Consider the following 25,386-nt stretch of genomic DNA (forward strand, 5'->3'; position numbering starts at 1 on the left):
TTCACAACACAGTTCTTTATACTATACTATTACAGACACTGCGTGATGAAATGGTGCAGCTTGAAGAAAGGCATCATCAAGAGCTGAATTGCCACAGGATGGAACACAGACAGGAAATGGGGCGTCAGCAGGCAGAGCAGATGTCCATCAGAGAGGAACTGAGGAAGAAGCTTGCCCAGCTGCACATGGAAAAGTTCAGTGCCATGGCCGCAGAGCTCAGCCATGTTCACCAGGTGAGTGAGAAAGATGGCCACAAGCTAGATTTGACTTCAGAATGTCAGAAAAAATCAATCCATGAACATCAACTTTTTTATTTAAATTTTTCTGACTTGTGTAAATGTATCGTGAGAAATCTTTTTTCTTAATGTTTTGTTCTCATAGGCAGAATTATCTGCACAAAAAGAGACCATGGATTCAGAACATTGCAAGGCTTTGGACTCTCTTAAGAAGCAGGTACTCTCAATCCGTCACCGTCACCATTTCTCTTGCCTGCATGAATCAAACAAAGGTATTTCATGGTTACATGAAGTCATTGAGACTTTAGCACGTTGAAATGTGCTAAAATGGAAGCTAGGGCTGGGCAATTAACCGAAAATATATCAAAACCAACATTTAAAACCAATAACCGTAGGTTATTCGAATAATCAGGTTTTTTCCCCCCTTTTTTTTCTCCAAATTTCTTCTACAGTACTACTGTATATCAATGAATCAACACGAACAGGTTTTTTAGAATCGACTAAATCAATTAGTCTGGTTAACCCCATAACCATGTATTATACTTCATTGTACAATGGTGGCATGTAAAAATCTATAAACTCAAAATGTTGTTGTGAGCTTCAAGATAATCGGGGCGAACTTTATGAATGTTGTGTCTGAGCTGTATTTTTGTTTTATTATTTCTTGTTTGTTTAAGTGTTTGTATTTTGTCTGTCTGAAAAAGCAATAAACATATTTTGCAAAAAGAAAAAAGAAATTAGGCAAAAAAAAAAGATAATCAGGGTGATATCGGGTCGGGAAAGGTGTTCCCTGTTCTAGCCTGATCTGGCGAGATTATCCTGTAGTGTGTTCCAAATTGTTTAAGATTTAAAGAGTCCTGTAGTCTAAGCCCAGCTTTAGTCGCACAGCAGTAATAGTGAAAATAAGCGATCTACATGCTCACAATGTGTCAAATCGTGATGGGTTGTTAGCTTGTGGATCGGCTATTTTGGGAATTTTGGAACTTTCTCCTATAATGACACCCCAATTTTTTTTAAATAATTGATTATCGAGTTAATTTGCCTTTTTGTCTTTCTACTGCTCAGGTTCTACAGCTGGAACAGCAACATGGCACAGCTCTTCAGGAGCTCTCTCAGACCTGCACTGCTGAGAAAGATCAGCACCAACTCCAGCTACAAGTATGTGTGGAATAATTGCACCATGCATCAGTTGGTGACACACTGTGTGTGTGTGTGTGTGTGTGTGTGTGCACTCGCATGCCCCAGAGTGAGGGAACACCCCATGCTGTTGTGATCTTGCTGTCAGTATACAGTATCTCTTGTATCATGGGGCTCTTACAGCCCATTAGAGAGCAGGGATTACAGAGAGACATTCTACAGCCACAACATTGGTCTGGTTGTTTGTATGAATTTGTTTCTTTGTATTAGTCACATAATGTGTGTGTGTGTGTGTGTGTGTGTGTGTGTACAATTGCATACTGTTGTGTCAAACTAAATGTTTACTGCATGTCCTACTCTAGGAGTTGAGGGGTATCTCTGCGCGAGAGTTGGAGGCCTGTCGCAGGGAGCTTGAGGAGGAATCCTCACGACAACGTCTGCGCTTCCTGGAAGAGGTGGAGCTTCTTAAGGTTCAGTCTGAGGAGAGGCTGCAGGACCGGTTAAACCAACTGAAGGTAAAGATGCAGATGATTTTAGGCTTTAGAACGCATTATGCGTTGTGAGCTTGTAGATCTGCTATTTTCGGTACATTTGCATGACACTCTTGTATGATGAGGTAGGGCATTTATTTACGAAAAAACACAGTTGAAATATGCCCTACAGTGACGATATGATCAAAATTAAATACGGATTTCTTTGCTCAGACCCCAGTGAGTCTTTTTCCAAACCTCATTTCTGTATGTAACATCAACAACTGATGGCTGCGTATGTGTGTATGCTCTAACAACAGCCCCATTCCCAGGGATGGGGCATGCCCCTGGACCCCGTCCCACTGGAGCTTTAATCAAACCCTATTTCCACATTAATCCCACCAATCGTTAGCCGTCAGTCCACCAGATACTATCACATGATCTTTGTGGCTTGGCAACAAGGATAGGCAATAGGATAGGGGGAGATTTTATTTAATTCTCTTGAATGGAGGACCTGAACCTCTGAGCTTGTGTCACTGCTAACTTTGAAGGCGGAGTTTGAGGAGCAGAAGGAGGCGGCGCTTGAGAAGCAGAGGCGGAGTTTCACAACCGAGCATGAGCACAAGGAGGGCAGCTACACGGACAAGATGAGCCAACTCACTGCCCAGCTCCAACAGCTGGATGCTGTGGTGGCTCAGGTATTTACACACACACACACACACACGCCATCGCACACACTTACTGTACCTACTTTCTACCCAATGGCTTGACTGATTCTGCAGTCTTATGGTCTTACATGCCAGGGGCATGAAGAATAGAGTATACGAAAATTGAGTGTTTTGTATCAAAACTATTCATATAGTTGATGCCTCATTCATACTGGTTGATAGTTTCTGAAAAATGTACCTTATTCAGAATACAAATTGTGTTGCTATTAATACTGGTGTTATATGAGTGGCATACTCATGACACAAACAACAGTTAAAAAAATAATGTATTTGTTGGCGAAGTAATCGCAAAAAAAAAAAAAAACTTGTGTCTATTGCGGTCTAAGGACCTTTATACGTGTGTGTATGCGCATGTGCGTGTGCATACTGTATGCAGAGAACCTGAGTGCTAGAAGGAAATCCATCATAGAAAGGTTGAATTGGTTGTGCTGTATGCATCCATCTTTACTTATTCCAGAGGCAAGACTTGTAAAAGAGGGAGAAAATGGAACACCAATAGAGGATAGAAAAAGAGACAATGCCAGTGAGGAACCACATCTGTGTTCCTCTTCCCTTTTGCGTCCACGCAACCTAATCTGTGTTCCTCTTCCCTTTTGCGTCCAGCCAGATCTTCTGAAAGAGATTATCTTATCCATTAAACTTAAACCCTTTGTACTTAGTTGTCTGGAGTCCCCCAGGGGTCTATTCCAGGCCCTATCCTTTTTTCCCTCCTTGAAGATCAGCTATTTTCACCGATTGTTCGCCCCAAAATAGGGATGCTAGGGTTCATGTGTTTAATCACTGCACTAATCCTGATGTATGTCTTTATGCTGGGTGAGACTGGGTGGAAATGTGTAACTGCTGCCGACAGGATTATCTGTAATCCCTCGTTCCACCGCTCGTATGTCCATCCAGCCTTTCACTGGTAATCTTCATTCAATCAATCATTCATCCTCTCCAGTTACAGATTACATGGAATATCACTGGAACAAAAACATTGTTGCTTTTGTTGTAATTTTGTTGTTATGGTGACATGCAAGATCTGTTAATGATTATTCAGGCCCATATTCGATGGCACCAAAACGACGGTTAATCCCCTGGTGGTTTTATTTTAGTTTGCTTCATATTTGTAGTTTTTACGGCATGGTAGTATATTTTTATGAATATAGGTTTATATGGTTTTGAAGCCCTCTTATTACTTTATTTTCCATTAAACCAAAGCTTTGTCCTATCTGTGTATCTGTTTGTCTCCATGGCACCTGCCCAGCTTGCCTCCTAGTTGTAAAAATATTAACTCCCTCTACCTGCACACACACACACACACACACACACACACACACACACTCACACTCACACACACGTGTCCTCAACCCCCTTGAGCCAAGCAAAGCTTAAGAGGGGATGGGGGGTTCTGTTGTCTGGGCAACAGCATTGTTGTGCTGACACAGGTGGCTGAAAGAGACTTGTTCAAAGGGAGGGAAGGAGAAACAAACGGCGGGAGGTAGGTAGGGAGGAAAAGGAAAAATAGGGAAAGGATGGTAGAAGAAGGGAAAACCATGCATGAAGATGGAAAGGTAAGATATAATGGCAGACTTCAAAGAAAAAGAGTAAAGTATACTGTAATCTATATACTTTGTTACAAGACGGTGTCACTAGCTGAAAACAAATGATTTTTTAAAGCGAAATACGTGATGTGTTTCGAAAATCTGTTGTCATGTGATGAAGTATAAATTGGGAATATAGAAGATGTAGCCGAGCCGATTTTAGAAGATGTACCAGAGACGATTCTCACTCCCACACAGCTCCAGACCTGTGTGGGAGTGAGAATTGCTGAAAATGTAGTATTGCTGAAGCTAATAAGCTGCAACATTACATTCGGTGTGTGTGCTTGGCAATTACTGTGTGAGGACAGGAGGTTCATTTTGTATTTGGCAATGTTGTGTTAATTGATGGACTGGCTAATCAGACTGATCACATCTGATTTGGACACTGACTCCCCCCCCTTTGTGTACACTATTATAGCACCTTCTCTCTTGCCGTACACAAGGGAGTGACTCTTCACTCTGATAGGATGCCAGTGGCCATGTGGTTTTGTTATTCTCTTAGGAGTTTAATGATCTGATGCCTTTGGAACAAACCTGTAAGAGAAGTTGGCATTGTGCCAGTGATTGACTTTGTTTTTTTGTTTTTATATTGTTTTGCTGGGTTTGACTCATTGTTTCTCTCCTCGTTGGTTTTCCACTGAGCACACAGGCATGTTTGGGCAAATGCTAGACTGTTGGTCTGATCGATATGTGTTGATTTTAGTAGGTTATTCCTCTCTCACTCTGTTCTCTCTCTTGTATAGCTGCGAGCGGAGGTGGGCTGTCTACAGGGGGAGTTGGAGGGAAAGCGTGCCGAGATGGAAACTCTAGACACACTCCTTCAGCGTAGAGAGCGAGAGAGCCAGGAGGGAGGCAATCTCCTCAAGATGCTCACTGAGGACCTACAGACTGCAAAAGAGGATGGGTAATGGACATTCTGTGTGTATAGTATGTGTGTGTTTAAGCTGGGTGATATGACTTAAAAACATACAAACGCATACATTATAGCATTAAAGCAGCTGTAATATGTGGGTTTTTTTGGGGGGCATTGTGAATCTTGTTTTCTGGGTGATTTAATTGACACCAGCCAAATGCTGGCATTTGTTGGCTGGTGGTGAATGGAGCCAATCTTCAGGACATTTTTCATCCTCTGGTTTTAATCCATGTGGTTTTGTGTTCATGGCAATACTGTCTCTAACGTTTGACCTGTGTGTCCCCAGGCGACTACTGCACCAGGCCAATGAGACGCTGAGGAAGGTGTTGATCGAAGTGGTCCGCAGCACTATTGCGACAGAGGACCTCATTGGCCAAAAGATCAGTGTCGGTGCCAAGACATCGGAACAGTCAACCAATCGGAAGAGCTCATCAGGGAACATAGAAAAGCAGGAATCAGGTGAGCGTACTAATGGTAAAATATTTCCAGTTATAAGTGTGATTAAACTATATTTCCAATTAAAAGTGTTGGCACTTTTGATTAGGATTGATGAAAAAATGATTAAGTGATCTTTACAAAAAGAATGTATTGGTTTAGTGATAGATGACGCAAACATCTCTAATTCTGTGCTCAACTCAGTTTATTTATAAAGCACATTTAAAATGACAAAAGCCAACCAAAGTGCTATACAGGCCAACAAGAAAACACAACACAATAAAGTACTACAAGTTAGAAAACAAATTAAGAATGCAAAGAGAAAAACAAAAACGGCACACAACAGTAGCAATGAGCAAGGTCTAAGGTCTTAGTGTGCTAGCTTGTCTCAGCTGTGCTCAAAGGCCAGAGAAAATAAGTATGTCTTCAATAGTGATTTAAAAATATTAATAGACTGAGCAGCTCTAATATGAAAGGGCAGGCTGTTCCATAGCCTGGGGGAAGCTTTAGCAAAAGCTCTTGTCTTCTGGCTTTTAACCTAGTTGCTATTTACAACTTTGAATGCTTGTTTTTGTTCCATATTATGAAATTAAAAGTCTTTTTTTTTAGGGCTCTGTAAACATATTGAGCACTTTCAAGAAATCTGTTTAGGATCAGATGTCTTGTGATGACCATGTACCATTCTGTTCTTTATTACCTTATTTGACCATTATTTTATGGTTTAAATTAATCACATCGAATAATTAAACAAACTGATTAATCGGTTTATAAAAGATATCGTTAGTTGCAGCCGTACTTTTGATACTTGGTCAGATACCTGGTCAGATACCAGAGTGGTCATCGCACATGGATCAACTGGTTGACAACGTATCGCTGATTTACTTTTTTCTTATTGCTTTTAAATAGGCATTTCCGTTACTGACATGTCCTCCGAAGACCTGGAGTTGACTCAGATGCTGTGTGAGAGCTTGCTGGTGTCTGAGACACAGATCCAACCTGGAGGAGAAGAGGCTGTACTGAGTGCCTGCAGCAGACTGCGTAACACCGTGAACATACTGCTGGACCTGCTCAACCATGCTAATTCACAGGTAATGCATGCGCACTCTAAAAGCACACACTGACCGAAATGTACACTTTAAAATTATATTGGAATGTCCATGATTTATGATGTCATGTACATTATGCATTATGTTCTATTTCTCCTTTAATTTTCTTGCCACTTTTTTTGCTTTCATCGTTGTGTGTAGTTGGAACAGACTCGTGATGTCCACGTCTCTCTGGAAGAGCGATTCTCTCAGGGCAGAGAAGATTCCGCCCAACTCCTCCAGCAGCACAAGCTGCTGTTGGAGCAGCTGGACCAGGAGGCGCAGCAAAAGAGCGGGCTTCAGCTAAACCTCCATAAGGCTGAGGGTGAGTTGTACGACCTCATTAACACAATTTAAAAAAATAGCAGATCTACAAGCTCACAACATGTCACATCGCAAGATTGTAGATCAAATATTGCTATATTTGAAAAGTTTTGAAGAAAAAATATCACCTGTAATGACATGCCAAAAATTGGGACACCAGGTTGAAAGTGTTTAGCAGCTGCACTGGCTGTGAAAGTCAAAGGACGGAAAGCATTCAATTCCTTGCATAATGTGTTTTAGGGCTGCTGGATGGCTATGTGGCTGAAAAGGCAGCATTAGAGGAGGTTCTGCAGCAGAAGGAGGCACAGGAGGAGAGGCTGGTAGAGGAGCTGGAGGGCCTCAGGGCACAGCTGCACCAGATGGAGGGCCTCAGTGCGGAGCTGGACAGCCTCAGGATGCAGCACCAGGAGCTCAGCGAGGAGCACGCTGTCCTCCTGCGCCAGAGAGGCCATCTAACCGCTGACCTGGGGGAGAGGGAGAAAGGTATGGAAAGGGACATGCGTTGAGGGACATGCCCAGTCAGTCATGCATTAAGATGTTGTGTGTATATGATGTAATGTATGTACTCTGTTCCTAGCATGAGCTGATTATGTAATTCTGTGCTCAGGTGTGTCTTTTCTCTTTAGGCTCCTGCCTGAATGTAGAGCCTGACACAGGTTTGTGGGTCAGAGTGGTTTATGTGTGAAGGTGGGAGGGGGAGTGCACATTACGTTTGCTGTGCTGTTTGCAGATGCTGTTCATAACCCTGCCATTGCCAGTAGTTGGCAACCATGGCTCTTGAAGTGCAGTGTCATTTGGATTTATGGTTCCAAAACGGTGATTTACTTTAGATAGTAGTTATAGAGGACATGGCAGCTCGGGATGATTTGTGCTGTATGTTTAATGATTTTGTCTTTAACATCTCTTTCTCTCATGTCAGCTATGAATCATAATTCATGCCATGTTTCAGGAGAGGAAACAACCTTTCTCTGCTCTGTTCCAGGTCTCCTGGCTGAGGCAGAGCGTTTGGTCCATGAGAGGCTGGACTTGCAGCGGCAGGCAGACAAGGACCGCAGTTATCTTTCGCAGCGCCTCAAGGTCCTGGAGACGGAGCTGGAGGAACAGGAGACCAAAGTTCTGGAGACAGAGCTGCATCACAAGGCTAACACCGAAGACCTCGATCAGCAGGTCCAAGCCCTCGAAAAACAGCTCAAACACAACCGGCAGTTTATAGACGTGAGTTTTGTTTTCATGTATTAATTTTGCTGTTTGTATCTTGCGATAAAATGAGATCTGGATATCTTATCTGGATATGAATAAATGCATGTTAATGCAAAATGTAAACGCATCCAGCATGCATTGTGACCGGAATGTTGTCATAAATGCCAGACCACATCTGGAGGTGGCCTGGCTAGCATTGTGTCTAGATCTCAGGAAAAATCACAGGTGTAAAGGCAATGGTGAAATAGGATATTTTGCTATCTAGGTAAGATATTTCTAGATACCGATTGCATTTTAATGCAACTGGTAAATGGGGTCTTACGTCACTGATTGGTCTCACAAATTGTGTTCATGATCATTGTTCAACATCTAATTTCTCACGCATGTTGTCATCCTATGCCTACAGGAGCAAGCGGTGGAGCGTGAGCATGAGAGAGATGAGTTCCAGCAGGAGATCCGCAGGCTGGAAGCCCTCAGACACACAGCCAAAGGCTACAGCATTGGAGACGGCAAAGGACAGAGGGTAAGGTTCACCAACCCCATTAGAATTATGCCAGCATTAGAACCGGCATACTTGGCACACTAGCCATTTCTATCAGCATAAAGATGCTGAAACTACTCGGCATTTGCTGTGTTTGCAGTGTGTGTGATTGCATTGGTGTTTTTGTCTGACATTATTTCAAGCCCCATATCCCCATATGTTTTTGCATTAAAACCCTAACTTGAAGACAGTTACATTTCAGCTTGGTATTCACTGTTAAGTACTGTATGCATTGTTCATTGTTTACCAATGAACCTGACATTTGCCGTGTGTTTGTTCTTGCTCTGAATGGAATGCCATAGATTGAGGACTTGGTTCTGCAGGTATGGAATTTCACTGTAGCCTTAACTCTATTAGCCCGTCCAACTCCCGTGCATGCTGTGTGTTTGCAACCTAATTCATTGTTATCATCTAAGGATTATTAGTGACCTTCAGCATTTGAACGTGCATGTAGATTGTCATCTAGATTTCTATAAGCATGTAGATTGTCATCTAGATTACTACATTCTGTCTTTTCACTCTCCTGCTGACAGTAATTCTTTATGCTGTTTTCTTGCTTTTCATTTCTATCCTTTAGCCACTGTCTATTTAATCGAATACAACCTTATTTCAGTGATTCAATACTAATGATTGCAGGAATCTGGGATGGCTTCATTAGTAACCAATCATATCTAAACCATGTCGCAGGGACGCCCCAGTGCTTTTCAAACGGCTCCAACATTGAGATCCCAAATGGTTACATCTGTGTTAATGCTGTCAGGTGGAGAATCTCCAAGCTGTCATCAAAGACAAGACGGAGGACCATGCTTCATTGCTCGAAGTCAATCAGCAAGCCCAGCGCGACATCGCCGAGCGCAACGAGGAAATTGACAAGCTGGCAGGGCGAATCAGAGAGCTGGAGCAGGCGTTGCTTAGCACCGCCGAGACCAACAGGTCCATCACTCAGCTTCAACAAGATCTCCACAGAATGAAGCTCAGAGAAGAGGAGCTCACACAGGTTCGGACATGCATACACATCCATTCTCTTTTAAAAGACTGCTGAATTTAGATCTCACGCACACATTTGTTTTGTCAAATCATACATTAGGCTTAAAACTGTTCTCAGTAGTTCACTTGCTCACTAATGTTCCATTGCCCCCCCCTCTGTCAGGATAATCAGGCACTGGAGCAGCAGCAGTTGACCAACAGGCTTCAGATCTCGGCCCTGCAGTCCAAACTGGACGAGACCAAGCACCGCTACCAGGACAACACACCTGAGCCCACCCAGCAACTCAGAGATGCCCTGGACACGGCTCAGCACAGGTTGCAGAGCAAAGAGCAAGAGGTCTGTGTTACTTTATTTATTCAGAAAGCTAATATAAGCACATTCGGAAGTCAAATGAAGGGGTTTGGATGGATTCTGGTTGTGGTTTGAGGCGTTGAGTTGTAGTGCCATCTCTTGGTGTGTGTGTGTTTATAGCAGTTTCTGCAGTGAAAGCTGCGAAATTGTTTGATGGATGTACTTTTAAATATAGTTATTTTTTATAACAAAAATAAACGTATTGTTTTATAAATAAATAAAAAATAACAGACTTACTGTAACTTTTACTATCTTAATGCGTCTCAGGTGGAGGACCTGCTCTGCCAGTTGGAGAAGGTGCAGAGTGATCTGAGCATCAAAGAGGCAGAACTAAAACACCTGACACTCCAGCTGGAGATGCTCACCAATCGGAATGATGCTCATGTCAGTCAGCTGCAGGAACAGATCGCAGACTTGAAGGTTAGCAGCCACCCCTATTTTCATACCTTATCTCAAGTCATTGTCTCCGCCAGGCCAAAAGGCATGATCGAGACTATGTTTTGCACCCTGTCCGTCCGTTCGTCCGTCCGTGTGTGTGTCCGTCTGTGATCAGCTAATCTCCGGCACCGTTTGCTTGATCGCAGCGACTGTGCGCACACTCTCCCTGGATGCCAGAGCATTCACATAGGCCTGTTATAGCGCCACCAGGAGGGCGCTTTTTGCAAAACACAATTTTTGACAGTTAAACCTTTGCCCTGCATTTTTCACATCTGCCTTTTATAGCGCCACCAGGAGGCCGACTTATGTAAAACACATTTTGGGATTACTCCTTCAGAGACACAAAACTAATTTCTTCACCTCCTGTGTGAACGCACCTGAAGGAGAAGTGTTGCATTTGTCCTCTTTGCTGTGTGGTCTCAAAGCGGCAATTACTTTCAAAAGCTTACTTTTTTTATTTGTCTGTGCGCAACCGCGCTTGCAGGAGAACGTGTCCACCCTCACCATACTCCAAGAGGAGAGAGAGGGAACAAGGGAGGAGAGAGAGGAGGAGAGCCTGCCCTCTGCGCTGCTTCAAGAGAAAAATGAGGAGATTGATAATCTCAACCAGGAGATCTACAGGCTGCAGCAGGAGCTCGAGAGCGGGAGAGATAACATGGTCAGTGCTTGACAGAGAGTAGAACAACTGAAACAATGTTGTTGACCGAGTGTCCATGTTAACATTAAGACATGCTTATCTCAATATGATTGTTTTTGGTTATGTTCTTTGTTTTCTGACAGGCTTTAGAGGCTGAGTTGGAGGATCTGCGTTCTCAGGTGGAACATCTCCACTGTGACATCACAAGGCTGCGCCAGGACAAGCAGGAGGAAAAGGAGCGCTTGCATGAGGTCATCAGCACACTGCAGGCGGAGCTCGCCACGCTGGGTCCGATGCTGCATGAGGTCAGCGACTCCCAGGATGGCGACAGTGTCGGTGCATCCCCTTCACCCAGCCCCGAACCACACTACCACCAAGGCTCTGAGTGGAAGGGAGTGCCACGCAGCCTCAAGCAAGAGCTGCGCCAGACTCGCTCAACCTCCTCTCCCCCTGTTCGTCGTCCTCACCTCGAGGCTCTGCAGAGTCAGTTGGAGACGGCAGTAGCAGAGAAAGATGTGCTGGAGCGACTCCTGCTCACCCAGGAGGAAGAGTACAGAGGACATGGGGAGCAGTTGGCCAAGAGGCTGAGAGGAGAGAGGGAGAAGGCAGAGGAGCTCCGCGTTGTGCTCGCACTGAAAGAGGCCGAGCTAACAGCCCTCAGAGCCAATACAGGACAGCTGGAGGAGGAAGGAGCAGAAAGGAAAATGTTGGAGGAGGGGGAACGTTGGCAGGCCCAGGCCCAGGAGATGAACATACTGCATGGGGAGAAAGGCCAACTTGACTCCTTGGTTCTGGACCTACAGAGGGACAAGATGGAGATGGTGAGAGAGATGGGGACCCTAAAAACAAGGGAGGGGGACATTAAAAGGGAAATCGATGTCTTGAGAGAAACCTCCCTGACTCTGGAGAGACGGGTACAAGAAGCTAGGGCTGACGTAGTAGCCATGGAGACACTAGCTGCTGAACAGAAGGTGCAGATCGAAACCCTGGAAACCGTGAAGGGAGAGCTCTTTGAAGAACGTGAGGCATTGAGGAGAAGAGAGAGAAAACTCCAGGAGGAAATAGAACGCCTCAGACAGGAAGTGGTCTCTCATACGGTCCGCATCCAGGAACTAAGCTTTCAGCTGAAGGAAAGGGGAGAAGAACATGAAGGAGCGCAAACTGAAGTGCTGGTGAGTGGCATCTTCATGGTCTGGTAGGAGAAACTCCAATAAGAACTTGAGTATCTTTTTCCTGTTTTTATGAGACATGGTCTAACACATTGCTACTCACATACTAGTCATGTTGGAACCTAGTACACCCTACACACCTAGGAACCAATTTTGGGGGCTGATCAATAGTTAAGGAAAACTGGATTTGTTGAATAACACATGGATGGTACTATGAACTATGTAGCTTATGTCTGGTGCATAGGTTTTCATTTACATTTTTTTACTCAAGTGTGGAGCATATAATTTCACATACAGTAGGTGAAGTAGAGCTTATGGGAATGAGAATGGAGAGGATAGACTATGTTCTTGTTAGCCACCTAGCATTCCCTGCCTGCTCTGTAACTGTGGGCATGTAGCTTTGTCAGCGGCTGCAGGCCAAACCACAGCTGGATATAGTTAGAGAACAGGGAGGCTGACATAATGTGTTGTGGCACAGAGACGGCAGAATCTTAGTCACACACAGAGGAAGTGACTTACGAATGAGGAAGTTGGGGCAGTCGTCTTGATAGCTAGAGCAGTTCATTTTAAAGCTTTACTAGGGCTTATGTTCATGTTTTGAACGTTCATCTTTTGATATGGTGCATTAACCAGATGTGGTAAGGAATACTTTCGGGCTCAGGAGGAAATCAGTGCTGACTACATTTCATTAGCTTTGAAATTGTTAACCATCTTGTGTTATTTATTACAGTAGCACATAGCTGTTTTTAGCTATGTGGAAAGAGACAGCTTGGTCAAAGTGTGTGCTGGAGTTGTTAGCAGTAAATGTTGCGTTTGTTTGTACAGGACTAGAACACATGTGGCACTCATTAAAACATTCACTGCTGCTGCTGTAAGAAATGCTGTCGAACTGAATTACAGTATGTTTATCTTCTGGTGCTGAAGTGCATATAATGGCATGTCTTTCAGCAGAACACCCCTCCAACATTCACTCATCAGAGTGAATGTTGGGTTTGCTGGTTATTAAAGGCCTCTACTGAGCATCCTCATGAAGTGGGCGATTGATGGTGATGATGCTAATGCAAATGTTTCTCTTTCTGTTCCAGACTGATGCTGAGGTAACCCTGGCTAAAGCCGATGCTGCCTTGAGACAGAGGGAGGCGGAGCTAGCCAGACTCGGGGTGGAGCAACAGGCCCTGAGGGCAGAGCTGGCTGCTGTGAAAGAGGGGCTTAGTACCAGTACAGAGAGAGCTGAGAAACTACTGGAGGAGGGACAGGTACAACCATAGAATATTATTTACAGTATTATTTATCACTGAGAGGGTGGCCGTAGCTGAGTGGGTAGAGACGTAGTCTGGGAATCGGAAGGTCACCGGTTCACTCCTGGCCTGCCCAGTCTGTGCCGAAGTGCCACAACAAACATGAACATTTTGGCCGATAACCAATTCATTGCGTGGCCAAGTCAATCAATACCAATATTGTAATACAAGATTCCAATAGGGTTTACCTTAACACCCATTATATAGTAACTGTGATTCTGGGTGCAGATGCAGATTTCTACAAAATAAAAAGATGAATTAGGCCTACTGATGAACAACACTGCACTCTGTTTCAAGTGTCTGCTTTCATTACTGAAGGAGATGAGTACATATTAGTTCAAACAACTTAAATATAGTAGCCACTTATGTAGGATGGGTAAAGGCAGAAGACAATGTCTATGTACTGTATGTGCAAATATACCTTACAAATTACCCAACAACAACTAAAAGGGACATTAATATGTAAATGTATTTAAATGTATTTGCCTACTATGTCTTCATACTGCACCCTAGGTGGATTCATTGCTAGCCCAGAAATATGGAGACATTTTGTATTCCGTTATAGGCATTGCGGACTTGACAGTTGAAATTCATGTTATGTTCTTTTCTCTGTCCATTAGACCAAAGACCGTGCCCTCGCTGAGCTGGAGACCAATAACCAGCGTCTGAAAGCAGAGCTTCGAGGCCTACAGGAGGACCTGGCTGTTCAGGAAAACGAACTGGCCTATCAGCAAAGAGAACTGCAGCACCTACGACAGCGCTGCCACCAGCCGGAGATACTGCCTCACAACGAAGAATACAGTGTGAAGGGTACACACACACACACACACACACACACACACACACACACACACACACACACACACACACACACACACACACACACACACACACACACACACACACACACACTGTCAATGAGTACATTTGTTGATCATGTTATGATTATAATTCATATTTTCTTACATCAGATCATTCTGAGAGAGGCTTCGAGGACAGAGTGTGTGTTTCTCGTGACGAAGCATCACTGAGCTCACCAGACGTCCTTAGGAGACATTCTACGGACAGACTCCATGAGAGGTTCCACACCTCTTTCTCTCTCCAGGCCTCCCATTTCTCTGAGCTGAACACCTCTGACCTCCATCTCCCACACAACAAGGCCTCACCCAGTGGTAGGATGGATGCACTGCACTCCAGGACCATCACCCCAGAGCCAGCCACTCTGAGTACTCACTCCCCTGGCTCTGTCTCTGCCTCGGACAACCTCTCCATGATCAACTCATTGGATATTGACAAAGTATGTGAGAGTTCTACTCTAAACTGGTATTCTGGGGGGAAAGCATTTGACCATGTGCTACTTTTTCACAAGTATTTAATTTTAATCAATTTCAATATGTATACTTTTGTTTTCTCCCAGATGCATGACTCCGAAACAATGGACCTGACAGCCCCACCATCCCCTCTTGGCTCTACCTCTTCTATGTCAGCACCAGAATGGGCCAGCGATGGATACGGCAGCAGTGGGTTTTTACAGCAGTATATGTCTCTATGTGCATGTGCTATCATTACATTTAACCATGACAGCCATGCAGCAGTTCCTGTATGTTGTGACGTTGTACTGTCATTAACCGTTTGATTTATTTTAGATGTGAGTTCAGAGCTTGGAGTGAGGCTGAGAGCAGAGCTGGAGCAGACGGAACGTCTGGATGCTCAGTTTGTTGAGTACCTTCGCTGCCGAGGCATGAATCCCACAGCGAACACAGACAGCGCTGCGGGCAGTATGAGCTACAGTGATGATCTGCTGTCACCTGAGCTGCAGGCAGGGACACCACACACACACACGCACACGCACACACATGCACGCACACACACTGAATGAGTATTCAAGAGGAGGCCTAATTTATAGTGATCATTACATAATAAATTAGGATGGCACTCAAGACACCTGTGTGTGAGCAGACAAATTGCTGCTCACCCTCATATAGGTAATATTACAGTAAGGTTGGAAGGGCTTATTGTCGGCATTAGCAGAGTAACAAGGGGGTCCATTTCCTTTACAATGCCCTGGGAGATGGATTGCAGAGGTGGAGCGCCACACCTACGTTCATCTCCCAGTACAGCTCTTAGTCTTAGTTATCCAAGGTGTGCTACTCATACCCTGAGTTAGCGGTGCCCATGTCCATGTGGTCCAGAGGTGAATGCTCTACCGACTGAACAACCCGGACACAGGTGTTATGTTTTGTCTAATGTGACCCTTGTGCATTCAAAAGGTATAATGTCTACTACGCCATGTTGGATTTTTTTATACATTAGTGTGTAATGAAGATTGAATACATAAAGGTAGGGCAAGTGATATTTTTTGGTTACAACAAAATCTTTTTGATTAAAAGGTAGTATTCAGTATTGAGTAGTGTTTGTCCAGTAACGGGTCTCCCTGTCTCTCCACCTCTTTAATAAAACATAAAATACATTTTCAGGGGGTTGTAATCAGCCAATCAAGAGAGGGTACCCATTTATCAGCTTTAATTCTATACTGTTCCAGTTTAAATTGTGTCTGCTAATTTCTTTGTGTCACCAGTTCCAATTTCACTTGTTTAATCTGTATCCTGTGCGATCTCTCCTGATTGGATAAAATTGGTATCCTGACCTGAAAATGCAATTTCTGTTTACTAAAGAGCTGGAGAGACAGGGAGACGTTTCTGAACAAACACTCTTCTATATCAATGCAATCTGGGAACCCATCGCCAAATGAAAAGGAAAAACAGCGCCCTCTGCTGTTTTTGACTAAACGCAGAGCAGAATCTGTTCTTGAGAGATTAATATCAACGAGGACTATCAGAAAATGGAGCCTTTTATACATTTATAATAGCTAATAAGCTAACTAATTTGAACCAAAACATATCACTTACTCTACCTTTAACCCTATCCTACCAATTGAGAGCTGTGTTGAGAATTTCCTTGGCTGTCTGTCAACCTATTTGCACATTTTCTTCTAAATCCAATCAAACCTATAGTGTACACACACACACACACACACACACACACACACACACACACACACACACACACACACACACACACACACACAGGGACAGGGGTGACTGCAATACCCATGTTGCTGCACTATGTGGAGTTGTGAAGAGGTCTGTTTGTTTATAGTTTCTCTGTGTTCTTGTTTTTACAGGTTCTATTGAAGAAAGTATATCAGGAAGGCTGCAGAATTCTTGCCCTGTCCCAGCACCGCGGCATGTCCTCATCCCAACACCACTTCTCAAACTCTAAAACCATGTCATTGGACGAAACGGACCAGACACCCTCTGCTCCTCCAATGAGCTGGCAGCAAGAGAAGAGGGCCCTGCATGAGACTGTGGTAGATCTCCGGGAGCTGCTCTGTCGAATGGCTCAGAGGGACACACAGGTGGGTTCATGCACTTTTTAACACATTCACTGCCAGGGGTTTTCTAAAACAGGCTGTAGCTTCTGCCAGCATTTTTAAGCATTCTGACAAATCTTTCAAGAACCACAGAATATTTATCTCCAGTATGATCGATCCCCTGGTGGTTGCTAATCACGGAGGGTTTCACTGTGCTTCCGTGAAAAAAAAGAAAATGTCATTGCGACCTCCCGTTCGCTTGTTATAGGGTTAGGGTTAGTCAGTGTCAGTTTAAAATGGCATGTTTCGCCAACAATACATTGTAAAACACAGGAGCCGAGATACAGAATATTTCCCAGATACTTTAACCAGGAAGTGAATGGAGCAGTAAATCTTTGGATCGCGTTATCTCCTGGTTCTGCGTGATAAACGAAGAAAAAAAAAATATATATATATTATTATTTTTATAAAAATGTTTTGAAATTACGGAGATCTCCGTCAATGGCGGTGAACGGCTGGATTTTAAATGACGGAGATCTACGTCAATGTGTTAAGAAAAAATCTGACTGAAGACTTCTGGTCTTTGTTTGATTAAAGGGCATCATTATAAATTGCCTTATCACAATAGGCAGATTAATCAAACTAGACAGGTGCCTACTAGGGAACATGCAAGTTGGAAATGCATGCCCAACCCAGTTATGCAATACCCGTTGTACCCATCTGTGTCCCTTTTATGCCCATATATGGAATTCCATATCATGCATGCCCAAATATGGAGGATATAGGATTGTGTTCCTGTTTACATCTTAACTGGATGTTGCTGCTGATGATTACATTGAGTGTTTATTTATCTCTCCCCAGACTGTCTGCAGAGGTGGTGAGGATTTACAGAGAGAGGATGTACCATTTCAATCCCAGCTGAGAGCAGAGTTCGATGACACCCAGAAACGATTGAACACTGCCCACAACACTCGGCAGCAAGAGCAAAAAAACAGAATGCAGTCCCGCAGGTACACTCACATCACCAGGGACAAAAAATCAAGGACACTTCCTTGGGTGCCTGAACTCATGTGGAAATGATACACACAAGGCCCTCCGTCACATTTATGAGGGACTGGCATTCTGATAGCCGCAAATCCTTCCTGTGTGAAATATGATAATCATGTGTTTAGGCAGTTAATAAGGTCATTAACTCTCTCAGTGCCAAGCCCCGAGTTTTATGGTTATACCCTCAGTGCCAGAACGAGAAATCCCGAGTTTAAAAAAAATATATATATTATTATTATTATTATTATTATTTTTTTTTTTGAAAAAAGTGTTCAGAACCCAAGATATCATTATCTGAAGATTTGCAGCTCCATCCACTCTTTGTTTAACCTATAATTGAAAAAGGCTGTATCTCGCTTCCTAAGCACTTTTTTTTTTTCTTTGAAAAAAAAAAAAAAACAAATCTGGCAAAGTTCGCAATAATTTTTTTATTTTATTGGCAGTGAAAGAGTTAAGGTAGTATGTACACAAAAAATATTTTGGTTTCAATTCCAGCCTATGACAATTGTTCCATGGTCTACCCACTCTCATGCATTCCCCATCACACTACAGTGCATATACCGTAAGTTCATAAAATCAGAAATGCCTTAAAATACGTTATTTTCTCTCCCAGCCTGGCTGTAGAGGAGGGAGAGGAGGCCCTGATGTGGGAGCAGACCAAAGCCCAAGAGATCCAGCAGCAACTGGGACAAGAGAAAACAATTGCCATTCACAGGGAGAGCGAAGAAGAGGAGCAGCGAGAGGTATGGTGTGGTCTAGAAGAAATTAAGAAAGATAATTCACTGGCTAGCACTAGTAATGCCCTCAAAATATCATACTTGATATTGTGATGTTAACCAGATAAAAAGTCAATAGTCCTATCATAGAATGGAGTTCAATATTTTATTAGTTCTATGTACCTGTACCAAACTGAAAATTACCCTCCCCTCCCCAGGCTGTGCAAGTGTCTTTTGAGCAGCAAGGCTCAGAAGTCATTGCCCTCAAGGGTCAGCTGGAGCAGGAGAAGGTTGCCTGCAGCAACTTTAGGAATGAGCTCCAGGCTATACAAGTGTCTTTTGAGAAGCAAGGCTCAGACGTTGTTGCTCTCAAGGGCCAGCTGGAGCAGGAGAGGATGGCCTGCAGCAACTTTAGGAATGAGCTCCAGGCTGTGCGTGTGTCTTCTGAGAAGCAAGGCTCTGAAGTCATTGTCCTCAAGGGCCAGCTGGAGCAGGAGATGGTGGCCTGCAGCAACCTTAGGAAAGAGCTCCAGGCTGTACGAGTCTCTATTGAGCAACAATGCTCAGAAGTCATTGCCCTCAAGGGTCAGCTGGAGCAGGAGAAGGTCGCCTGCAGCAACCTTAGGCGTGAGCTTCAGATAGAACACTCTCGTAGCCAGCTGCTGGAGAAACGCTTGGGCGACACTTCCAAGGAACTTGAAGACGAGCGCCAACGTTCTGCCCAGCAACAGGAACTCCAGTGTAATGAACGGAGCCGACTGGAGCGTCTCCTGAATGACGCGGAGTCCCGCTTGACCGATGCCCACTCTCAGTCTGCTGACACCCACAGAAAGAAGGAGGAGGAGAGAGAACGCAGCTCTAGGCAACTGGAGGAGCTGACGCGCAGGCAGGAAGCAGATGCGGCCAGGGACAGGAAGTTCATCTCCGACATGCGCTCCCAGCTGGAGCAGGAGCGGACGCAAGGGGAGGAGCTAGCCGCCATGACAGACAGGCTGAGGGCCGAGCTTCTGCAGAGCAGGCGGAGAGGAGAGGAGGAGGGCCGAAGAAGGAGAGAGGAGTCACAGAAGGAGCAGGAGGCCACGGCCTGCCTGCGAGTCGCCATGGAGACCCTGAAGGAGCAGAAACGGGAAGCTGGTCGAGCTTTAGAAGCGGAGAGACAGCGTGTCAGGCTCCAAGGAACGGAACTCACAGAGTTGAAGGACAAGCTCCAACAGCTGAAGGACAAGGAGAGGGAGAGGGAGGAGCAAAGGGAGAAAGAGAGGAGGAAGGAGAGACGGGAGCAGGTAGAGAGGGAGAGGCGACAGGAGAAGATGAACAACAGACTGGTAAGACATAGACAATCATGTTCACACAGTAAAGTATTTTCCTGCAATATCATGGAGCTAGAAACTTTTTAAAACTATCTCACATGTACACAAACACACCATACCTGTTAAATGTCTGTCCTCAGTGCGAGGTGGAGTTGTTGAGGCAGCAGGATCAGCAGCGTATGCGGGAGCTGCAGCAGACTCTTGAAGAGCTGGAGAGGTCAGAGAGAGAAATGGCTACTGAGAGACTGACTAGGTCAACTGCAGCACAACTACAGACCAGATCCACCCTGTGTCTGCAGAACAACAGCCAAACTGACACTGCACAGGCCAGTAGCACAGTACAGGTACACAAATGGCCTTTTGTTGCATTTATGGGGTGTTGCAGATAGTTTTTACAGCCTTAATAGTCAATGTCGGTAACTGACTGACTTACTCCCCACTGTTGAAATATGAATTTGCGACAATCCTTTCATTGTGTGCTACAAAAAGCCAGTGATATACCTTTTAGTGTTGTGTATCCCATTTCCTTGTCTGCTTTCCCAACAAACTCATCATTAATGCTTCTCCATCACCCCACAGCCAGATGTGCAGCCATTCCATATTTTACTGGGGAGTTCATTCAAATCAAATGGCCCGTCAAGTTACTGGGCAGAAAGTTCCCAATCTTTTATATCTGACTAAATGTTTTCCCAATGGTTTAAGCAATAGGTTTAATTAGTCCCCCCTGTTCCTGCCATTAGTCTATATTATGTAACTAGTGTCCTTCACTCGCACTCTCTTGGTCTGCTTTTAAAACTTGTGTAAATTCAGCTGTCTAGGTAATTGCACCGAAGGAGAAGTCAAGTGGAGCAGGTCATGCTTTGTTAGTTAATTGTTGGCATTGGCAACAAAAAAAACCTAATGGATAATCTTTTTTAAGAATTACTGTGACCAGTTTACCATTCCTGCCACCAGAAAATAAAAAGTTTAGATCACAAATGAGAGGGAAGTCGGCTGGCTGTATCCAGGGTCCGGTTCAAGTAAGCTTGCCTAGTCTTGTTTTGACTTATTTTGTATTCTTTTCTTCAGTCCTCTGCATCTTCCTCTGGGCTGATGAAGAGGTTGTTGAAGGAGAACTCTGAGCTGACAGAGCGTGTGACAACACTAAGTCAGGAGAGAGTGACCCTCAAACACAAACTGTCCCATCTGGAACGACAGCTATGTCGGACTGAGAACGAGCTTGCCAAGGTCACCACGGAAACCGAGAACAGACCAATTAATGATGCCGTCACATTCAGCCAAGCCAAGGTGAGATGGGAAGAACGGATGCCATTCTATCATTCTTCTCCACACTGGAAATGCAGTGTCATGAAACAAACGTAACGCTTGAGTGTTAATGACTAGCGGCGCTGTTTGTTTGTAGGTGCAACGTCTTTATGAGCGCTACGTACGTGCAGAGAGCTTCAGGAAATCTCTGGTATACCAGAAGCGCTACCTGCTGCTACTCTTAGGAGGCTTCCAGGATTGTGAGAATGCCACACTGTGTCTGATTGCCACTATGGGAGTTCGCCCCTCCTCCTCACTGACTTCCCAACGCAGACCCATCACACGCTTCAGAGCTGCTGTAAGAGCTGTCATTGCCATCTCAAGGTAGGAAGAATACCAGGCTAGAAGGGACTCATTTTCTGCAGCATTGCACGATCAGTTTGCATAATAAGGGTGACTTGGTAAACAGGACATTTGATATAACTGATTTATACGTCACTTTTTTCAGACTGAAGTTTCTGACGAGGAAATGGCAAAAAGCAATGAAAAGACTGTCTGGACCTGGGATTGTAAATGAGCATTCCTCAGGTCAGTTTACACAACATACTGTAATTCTATCACACTAGAGGTATGGACGTCTGGAGTTCAGGCCGCTATGCAGCCCTAACACCTACACACTGCCGTTCTGACTGATATGACCATATATGGAGATCTCAGTATCTGTCAGTCCATGTCCCTTTTACGCCCATATATGGAGAGCTCTGTATCTGTCAGTCCTTGTCCCTTTATGCCCATATATGGAGATCCCTGATGTCTTCAGTATATGCCCATATATGGGCATGCTGATATGCCCATATATGGAGATCTCTGTATTTGTCAGTCCTAGTCCCCTTTATGCCATATATGGATATCTCTGTATCTGTCTGTCCTTGTCCCTTTTGTACCCATATATGGAGCTGACTTATTTGTTCGCTGATGCCATGACAACACATCAAGGCTGACAGTTATGTTGACATGAGCGTGATGTCAGAGGTCCGCCGGCCAGCCATCCCGCCATCCCTTAAGCCAATTTTAATATAGGATAATTGTTCTGTCCTCAATGTGTGTGTGGAGGGTACACAAATAGACAGACAGCTAACAATTGACTTGAAGTGACGGTCAGAGGCAGAGTAAAGTTTGAAGGGTTTTTACTTCTTCTCCAAACCAGGTATCAAGGCAAATTTGTAAAAAATAAAAAAGATACTTTCCAAGGCACATGAAGGAAGTGTGAAGGAATACTGCTAAGCAGATGCACTGTGACCGTATGGTATGGAGTCTCAGACTGAACTGAAGCTACTAGAACAATTCGTGTAAACTAGAGGGAACATAACAATAATGTACGGTATATGTGTGCTGTTGGCATGTGTAAGTTAATTTATTTCCATTTCTTATAGGATCTAGAACTGAGGTATTGAGGCAGCAGCACCCACGATCAAACTCTTCGCCACCAAGTCGAGACGGTAACCCCACCTATAGAGAAACCATATCAACACTTGTACCACCAATTAAATCACCTTTCAGGCTGCACAACAGGTTAGGTTCCTCTCAAATAAAGGCTACTTAAGTTTGAAAATCCAAGTACTTTTTGGGGTTTGAGTGGCATTTGAGGGATCTTTAATTAACTGATCTTTTCTGCACCCCAGGGCAAACTCCAGCTCAACCATAGCCTCTGGGGGAACATCCCAGGATCCAGAGCGATCCTTAACGGAATACATTCACCATCTAGAGAAAGTGCAGCAACGGCTGGTGGGAACTCAACCAGGTGAGGAAGATTGAAAAGAGCACCAGTGCACAGGGTGTATTGTGCATTGAAACGAGGGAAATGTGAGAATCAATTTACACCAAAAAACAAAGGGTGAGGTTAGTAGGACTGTGGGATACACCGCCACTCTGGAGACCTGTCTGTGTAATTATGGAACACTTTCTCCATGACAAACTGTCACCTTTGCAAATGTCATTATTACTTTTAACAATCGATGGCTGTAATGAGCTGTAGCATACAGCTCATTAAGGGTCAAGTCACAGGTGTGGTGATAGTGTATTTGATATTCCCAGGCAATGGCATGTCATCCCACAACAATAATGGCCACAAATGAATTGTATTTGAGAACAGCCGTTTGTTTAACAATGGTATCGCATACGTCCGTGGTTGGAGTTGCTCTTGGCAGTTTGGGTATATCTCTTCATATATAGTTCTTCTGAGATGGCTGCCCCCTTGTTAGGTCTCTGGTTCTAGGAAGTGTTTTCACTTCATTTGTGACATGCAGTACCACTACACAATATGGTCTTTGTCGCAAAATGAGGCAAAAAAATATTAAATCCAAGAATAATTTTGTTTTAGGTGCTTTTTAAAAAGCACTTCCTGGAACCACAGAACCATGTTATGTCTACGTCTGTGCTCTTACATGATCTCCCAACCCCAGTTAGCAAGACTCAATTAATCCCGCCTCCAAGAGAGAATCACTTATCCCTGCATCCAAGAGAGAATCACATATCCCTGCCTCCAAGAGAGAATCACATATCCCCGCCTCCAAGAGAAGAGCTAAGGAGGAAAGGTCACACGACCTGTTCCCCCAATATGGTTGGTTATCGGCAGCGCTGGTTACAGGAGAATAGGACATGGCTGTATCTGAGCTGCCTGTCACCCATTTACCTGAATGGCCCAGGTGAGTGTGAGTGTAACATACTCACTCCACCAACCAACCCACATAATACCAGAATGCACATGGATGGGGCTGTGATTTTTGATCATCACTCTAGAGGGACAGTTTGTCATGCAAGGGGTGTTTCACAGTACGGGTGTTTCCTCATGAGTGGTTTTTACTGGAGGTCTACTTTTACTTGCCTATTGATGGTGTTGGAGGCTCATGTTGCATGCCTGTCATATTGCTATGTAGTACATTTACTGATTTGATTGAATACTTAGCAGGTTTGTTAACAGTGCAGGTAGCACAGTCAAAGGTTATGCTAAAAGGATAACAGGGGGGTTGTTTCCATTGTGGTCCATTGTACTCAATTCATCAGTAATACATATAATGCATACAATACTGTACATATTGATAGAAAACTCGGTAGCATCAACCGGTATATTTACAGAGGAAGCCATTCTTTTAGTTTAGTTTTGAGTTTGGATATGGAGTGGAGATCTTTAATGGGTTTTGGTAGTTCATTCCACATTATGGTGGCAGCATAGTAGAATGCATTTTTCCCCACATCATCATTACATCATTGCCTTTAGGAATTGTATTAGTACTGTAAGATACTCTTGGAAGGAGATATGAGACATTGGCGTCATATTAACCAAAATAAATGACATACTCATCACGTTTTTAAGAGCAGGGTGTAACAACTTGTGTTATTACATTGTGCTACATTGCATTCCATCAGCTAACTATTTCCCCTTCTCCTGTAACTATTTAACAAATCACCAGCAAATGTGAAGATGTGCAATAATTCTGAAGGCTATAATAACAAATCAGCATAGCTTTTTTTCACATGAAATTATTATTTTTATTTAATAATAATCAGAACATCCTTAATAGATTTTCTAACTGGTGTTGGTTGCAAGAGTTTATGGATGGTTTGTAAAGGTGAAGAAAACTGATTGCTGCCTTGCCTGATTTGCTGGCTTTCCCCCCCTTTGGAACAGGTTCTTCAGTTCCCCTCCCCCACCCAAAGAAGTCTGACCACTGACGGGAATGAATGTCTACTTTTTGTCCAGAAATTGTCCATGCTTTGCATCTATGTACAGTGTACATGTGCACAAGGGAATACCCAAGTATTGAATTGTTCACAAAAGGTGTGATTTTTTTATATAAGCATAAATTATTATTTTTTTAAGTTTCTATGGTGATTTTCTTAATACCATTATCTGTTATAAAGGCCACACTTACAAAGTAAAACAAAAGTGTATATTTTATAAGTAGTGCTGCTTGTTTTTGCTTTTTTACATGACTTTTATATGTTCTGTACTATTGGCAGTGATGTTCATCATATGTGTCAATGGATTTGCACTGGAATTCAAATCTAACTAGTTGATTTATAAATGCACATAGGCTAATATGTGTTTTTATGTTATTTGTTATGTTATGTGTTTCTACAATAAAACCAATAAATATTTTAA

General features: G+C 43.7%; 1 protein-coding gene across 6 annotated transcripts in view; it reads left to right on the forward strand.

The window, feature by feature from the left end:
• Positions 1–25,386, forward strand: part of pcnt (pericentrin) — a 49,240-nt gene extending 23,854 nt beyond the window's left edge. For 4 of the 6 annotated variants that reach the window (XM_080415159.1, XM_080415160.1, XM_080415162.1 and 1 more), the window contains 35 exons: positions 36–233; positions 382–453; positions 1,302–1,394; positions 1,736–1,888; positions 2,395–2,541; positions 4,898–5,058; positions 5,354–5,526; positions 6,409–6,590; positions 6,750–6,912; positions 7,152–7,394; positions 7,894–8,126; positions 8,518–8,634; positions 8,955–8,975; positions 9,413–9,649; positions 9,803–9,976; positions 10,259–10,411; positions 10,914–11,087; positions 11,210–12,238; positions 13,321–13,491; positions 14,154–14,343; positions 14,505–14,830; positions 14,951–15,053; positions 15,180–15,352; positions 16,718–16,951; positions 17,768–17,916; positions 18,567–18,696; positions 18,888–19,994; positions 20,120–20,323; positions 21,048–21,266; positions 21,382–21,608; positions 21,733–21,812; positions 22,658–22,796; positions 22,907–23,025; positions 23,687–23,929; positions 24,913–25,386. In XM_080415159.1, coding sequence (XP_080271285.1) covers positions 36–233; positions 382–453; positions 1,302–1,394; positions 1,736–1,888; positions 2,395–2,541; positions 4,898–5,058; positions 5,354–5,526; positions 6,409–6,590; positions 6,750–6,912; positions 7,152–7,394; positions 7,894–8,126; positions 8,518–8,634; positions 8,955–8,975; positions 9,413–9,649; positions 9,803–9,976; positions 10,259–10,411; positions 10,914–11,087; positions 11,210–12,238; positions 13,321–13,491; positions 14,154–14,343; positions 14,505–14,830; positions 14,951–15,053; positions 15,180–15,352; positions 16,718–16,951; positions 17,768–17,916; positions 18,567–18,696; positions 18,888–19,994; positions 20,120–20,323; positions 21,048–21,266; positions 21,382–21,608; positions 21,733–21,812; positions 22,658–22,796; positions 22,907–23,025; positions 23,687–23,929; positions 24,913–24,956 — 7,581 coding nt within the window. In that variant the 3' untranslated portion in view covers positions 24,957–25,386. The remainder of the gene's footprint in view (positions 1–35; positions 234–381; positions 454–1,301; positions 1,395–1,735; positions 1,889–2,394; positions 2,542–4,897; positions 5,059–5,353; positions 5,527–6,408; positions 6,591–6,749; positions 6,913–7,151; positions 7,395–7,893; positions 8,127–8,517; positions 8,635–8,954; positions 8,976–9,412; positions 9,650–9,802; positions 9,977–10,258; positions 10,412–10,913; positions 11,088–11,209; positions 12,239–13,320; positions 13,492–14,153; positions 14,344–14,504; positions 14,831–14,950; positions 15,054–15,179; positions 15,353–16,717; positions 16,952–17,767; positions 17,917–18,566; positions 18,697–18,887; positions 19,995–20,119; positions 20,324–21,047; positions 21,267–21,381; positions 21,609–21,732; positions 21,813–22,657; positions 22,797–22,906; positions 23,026–23,686; positions 23,930–24,912) is intronic. The other 2 variants (XM_080415163.1, XM_080415161.1) reach the window with 2 other exon arrangements.

This window comes from Gymnoscopelus braueri (genome assembly GCF_963280865.1).
Source record: "Gymnoscopelus braueri genome assembly, chromosome: 19".
NCBI classification, from domain to species: domain Eukaryota; kingdom Metazoa; phylum Chordata; class Actinopteri; order Myctophiformes; family Myctophidae; genus Gymnoscopelus; species Gymnoscopelus braueri.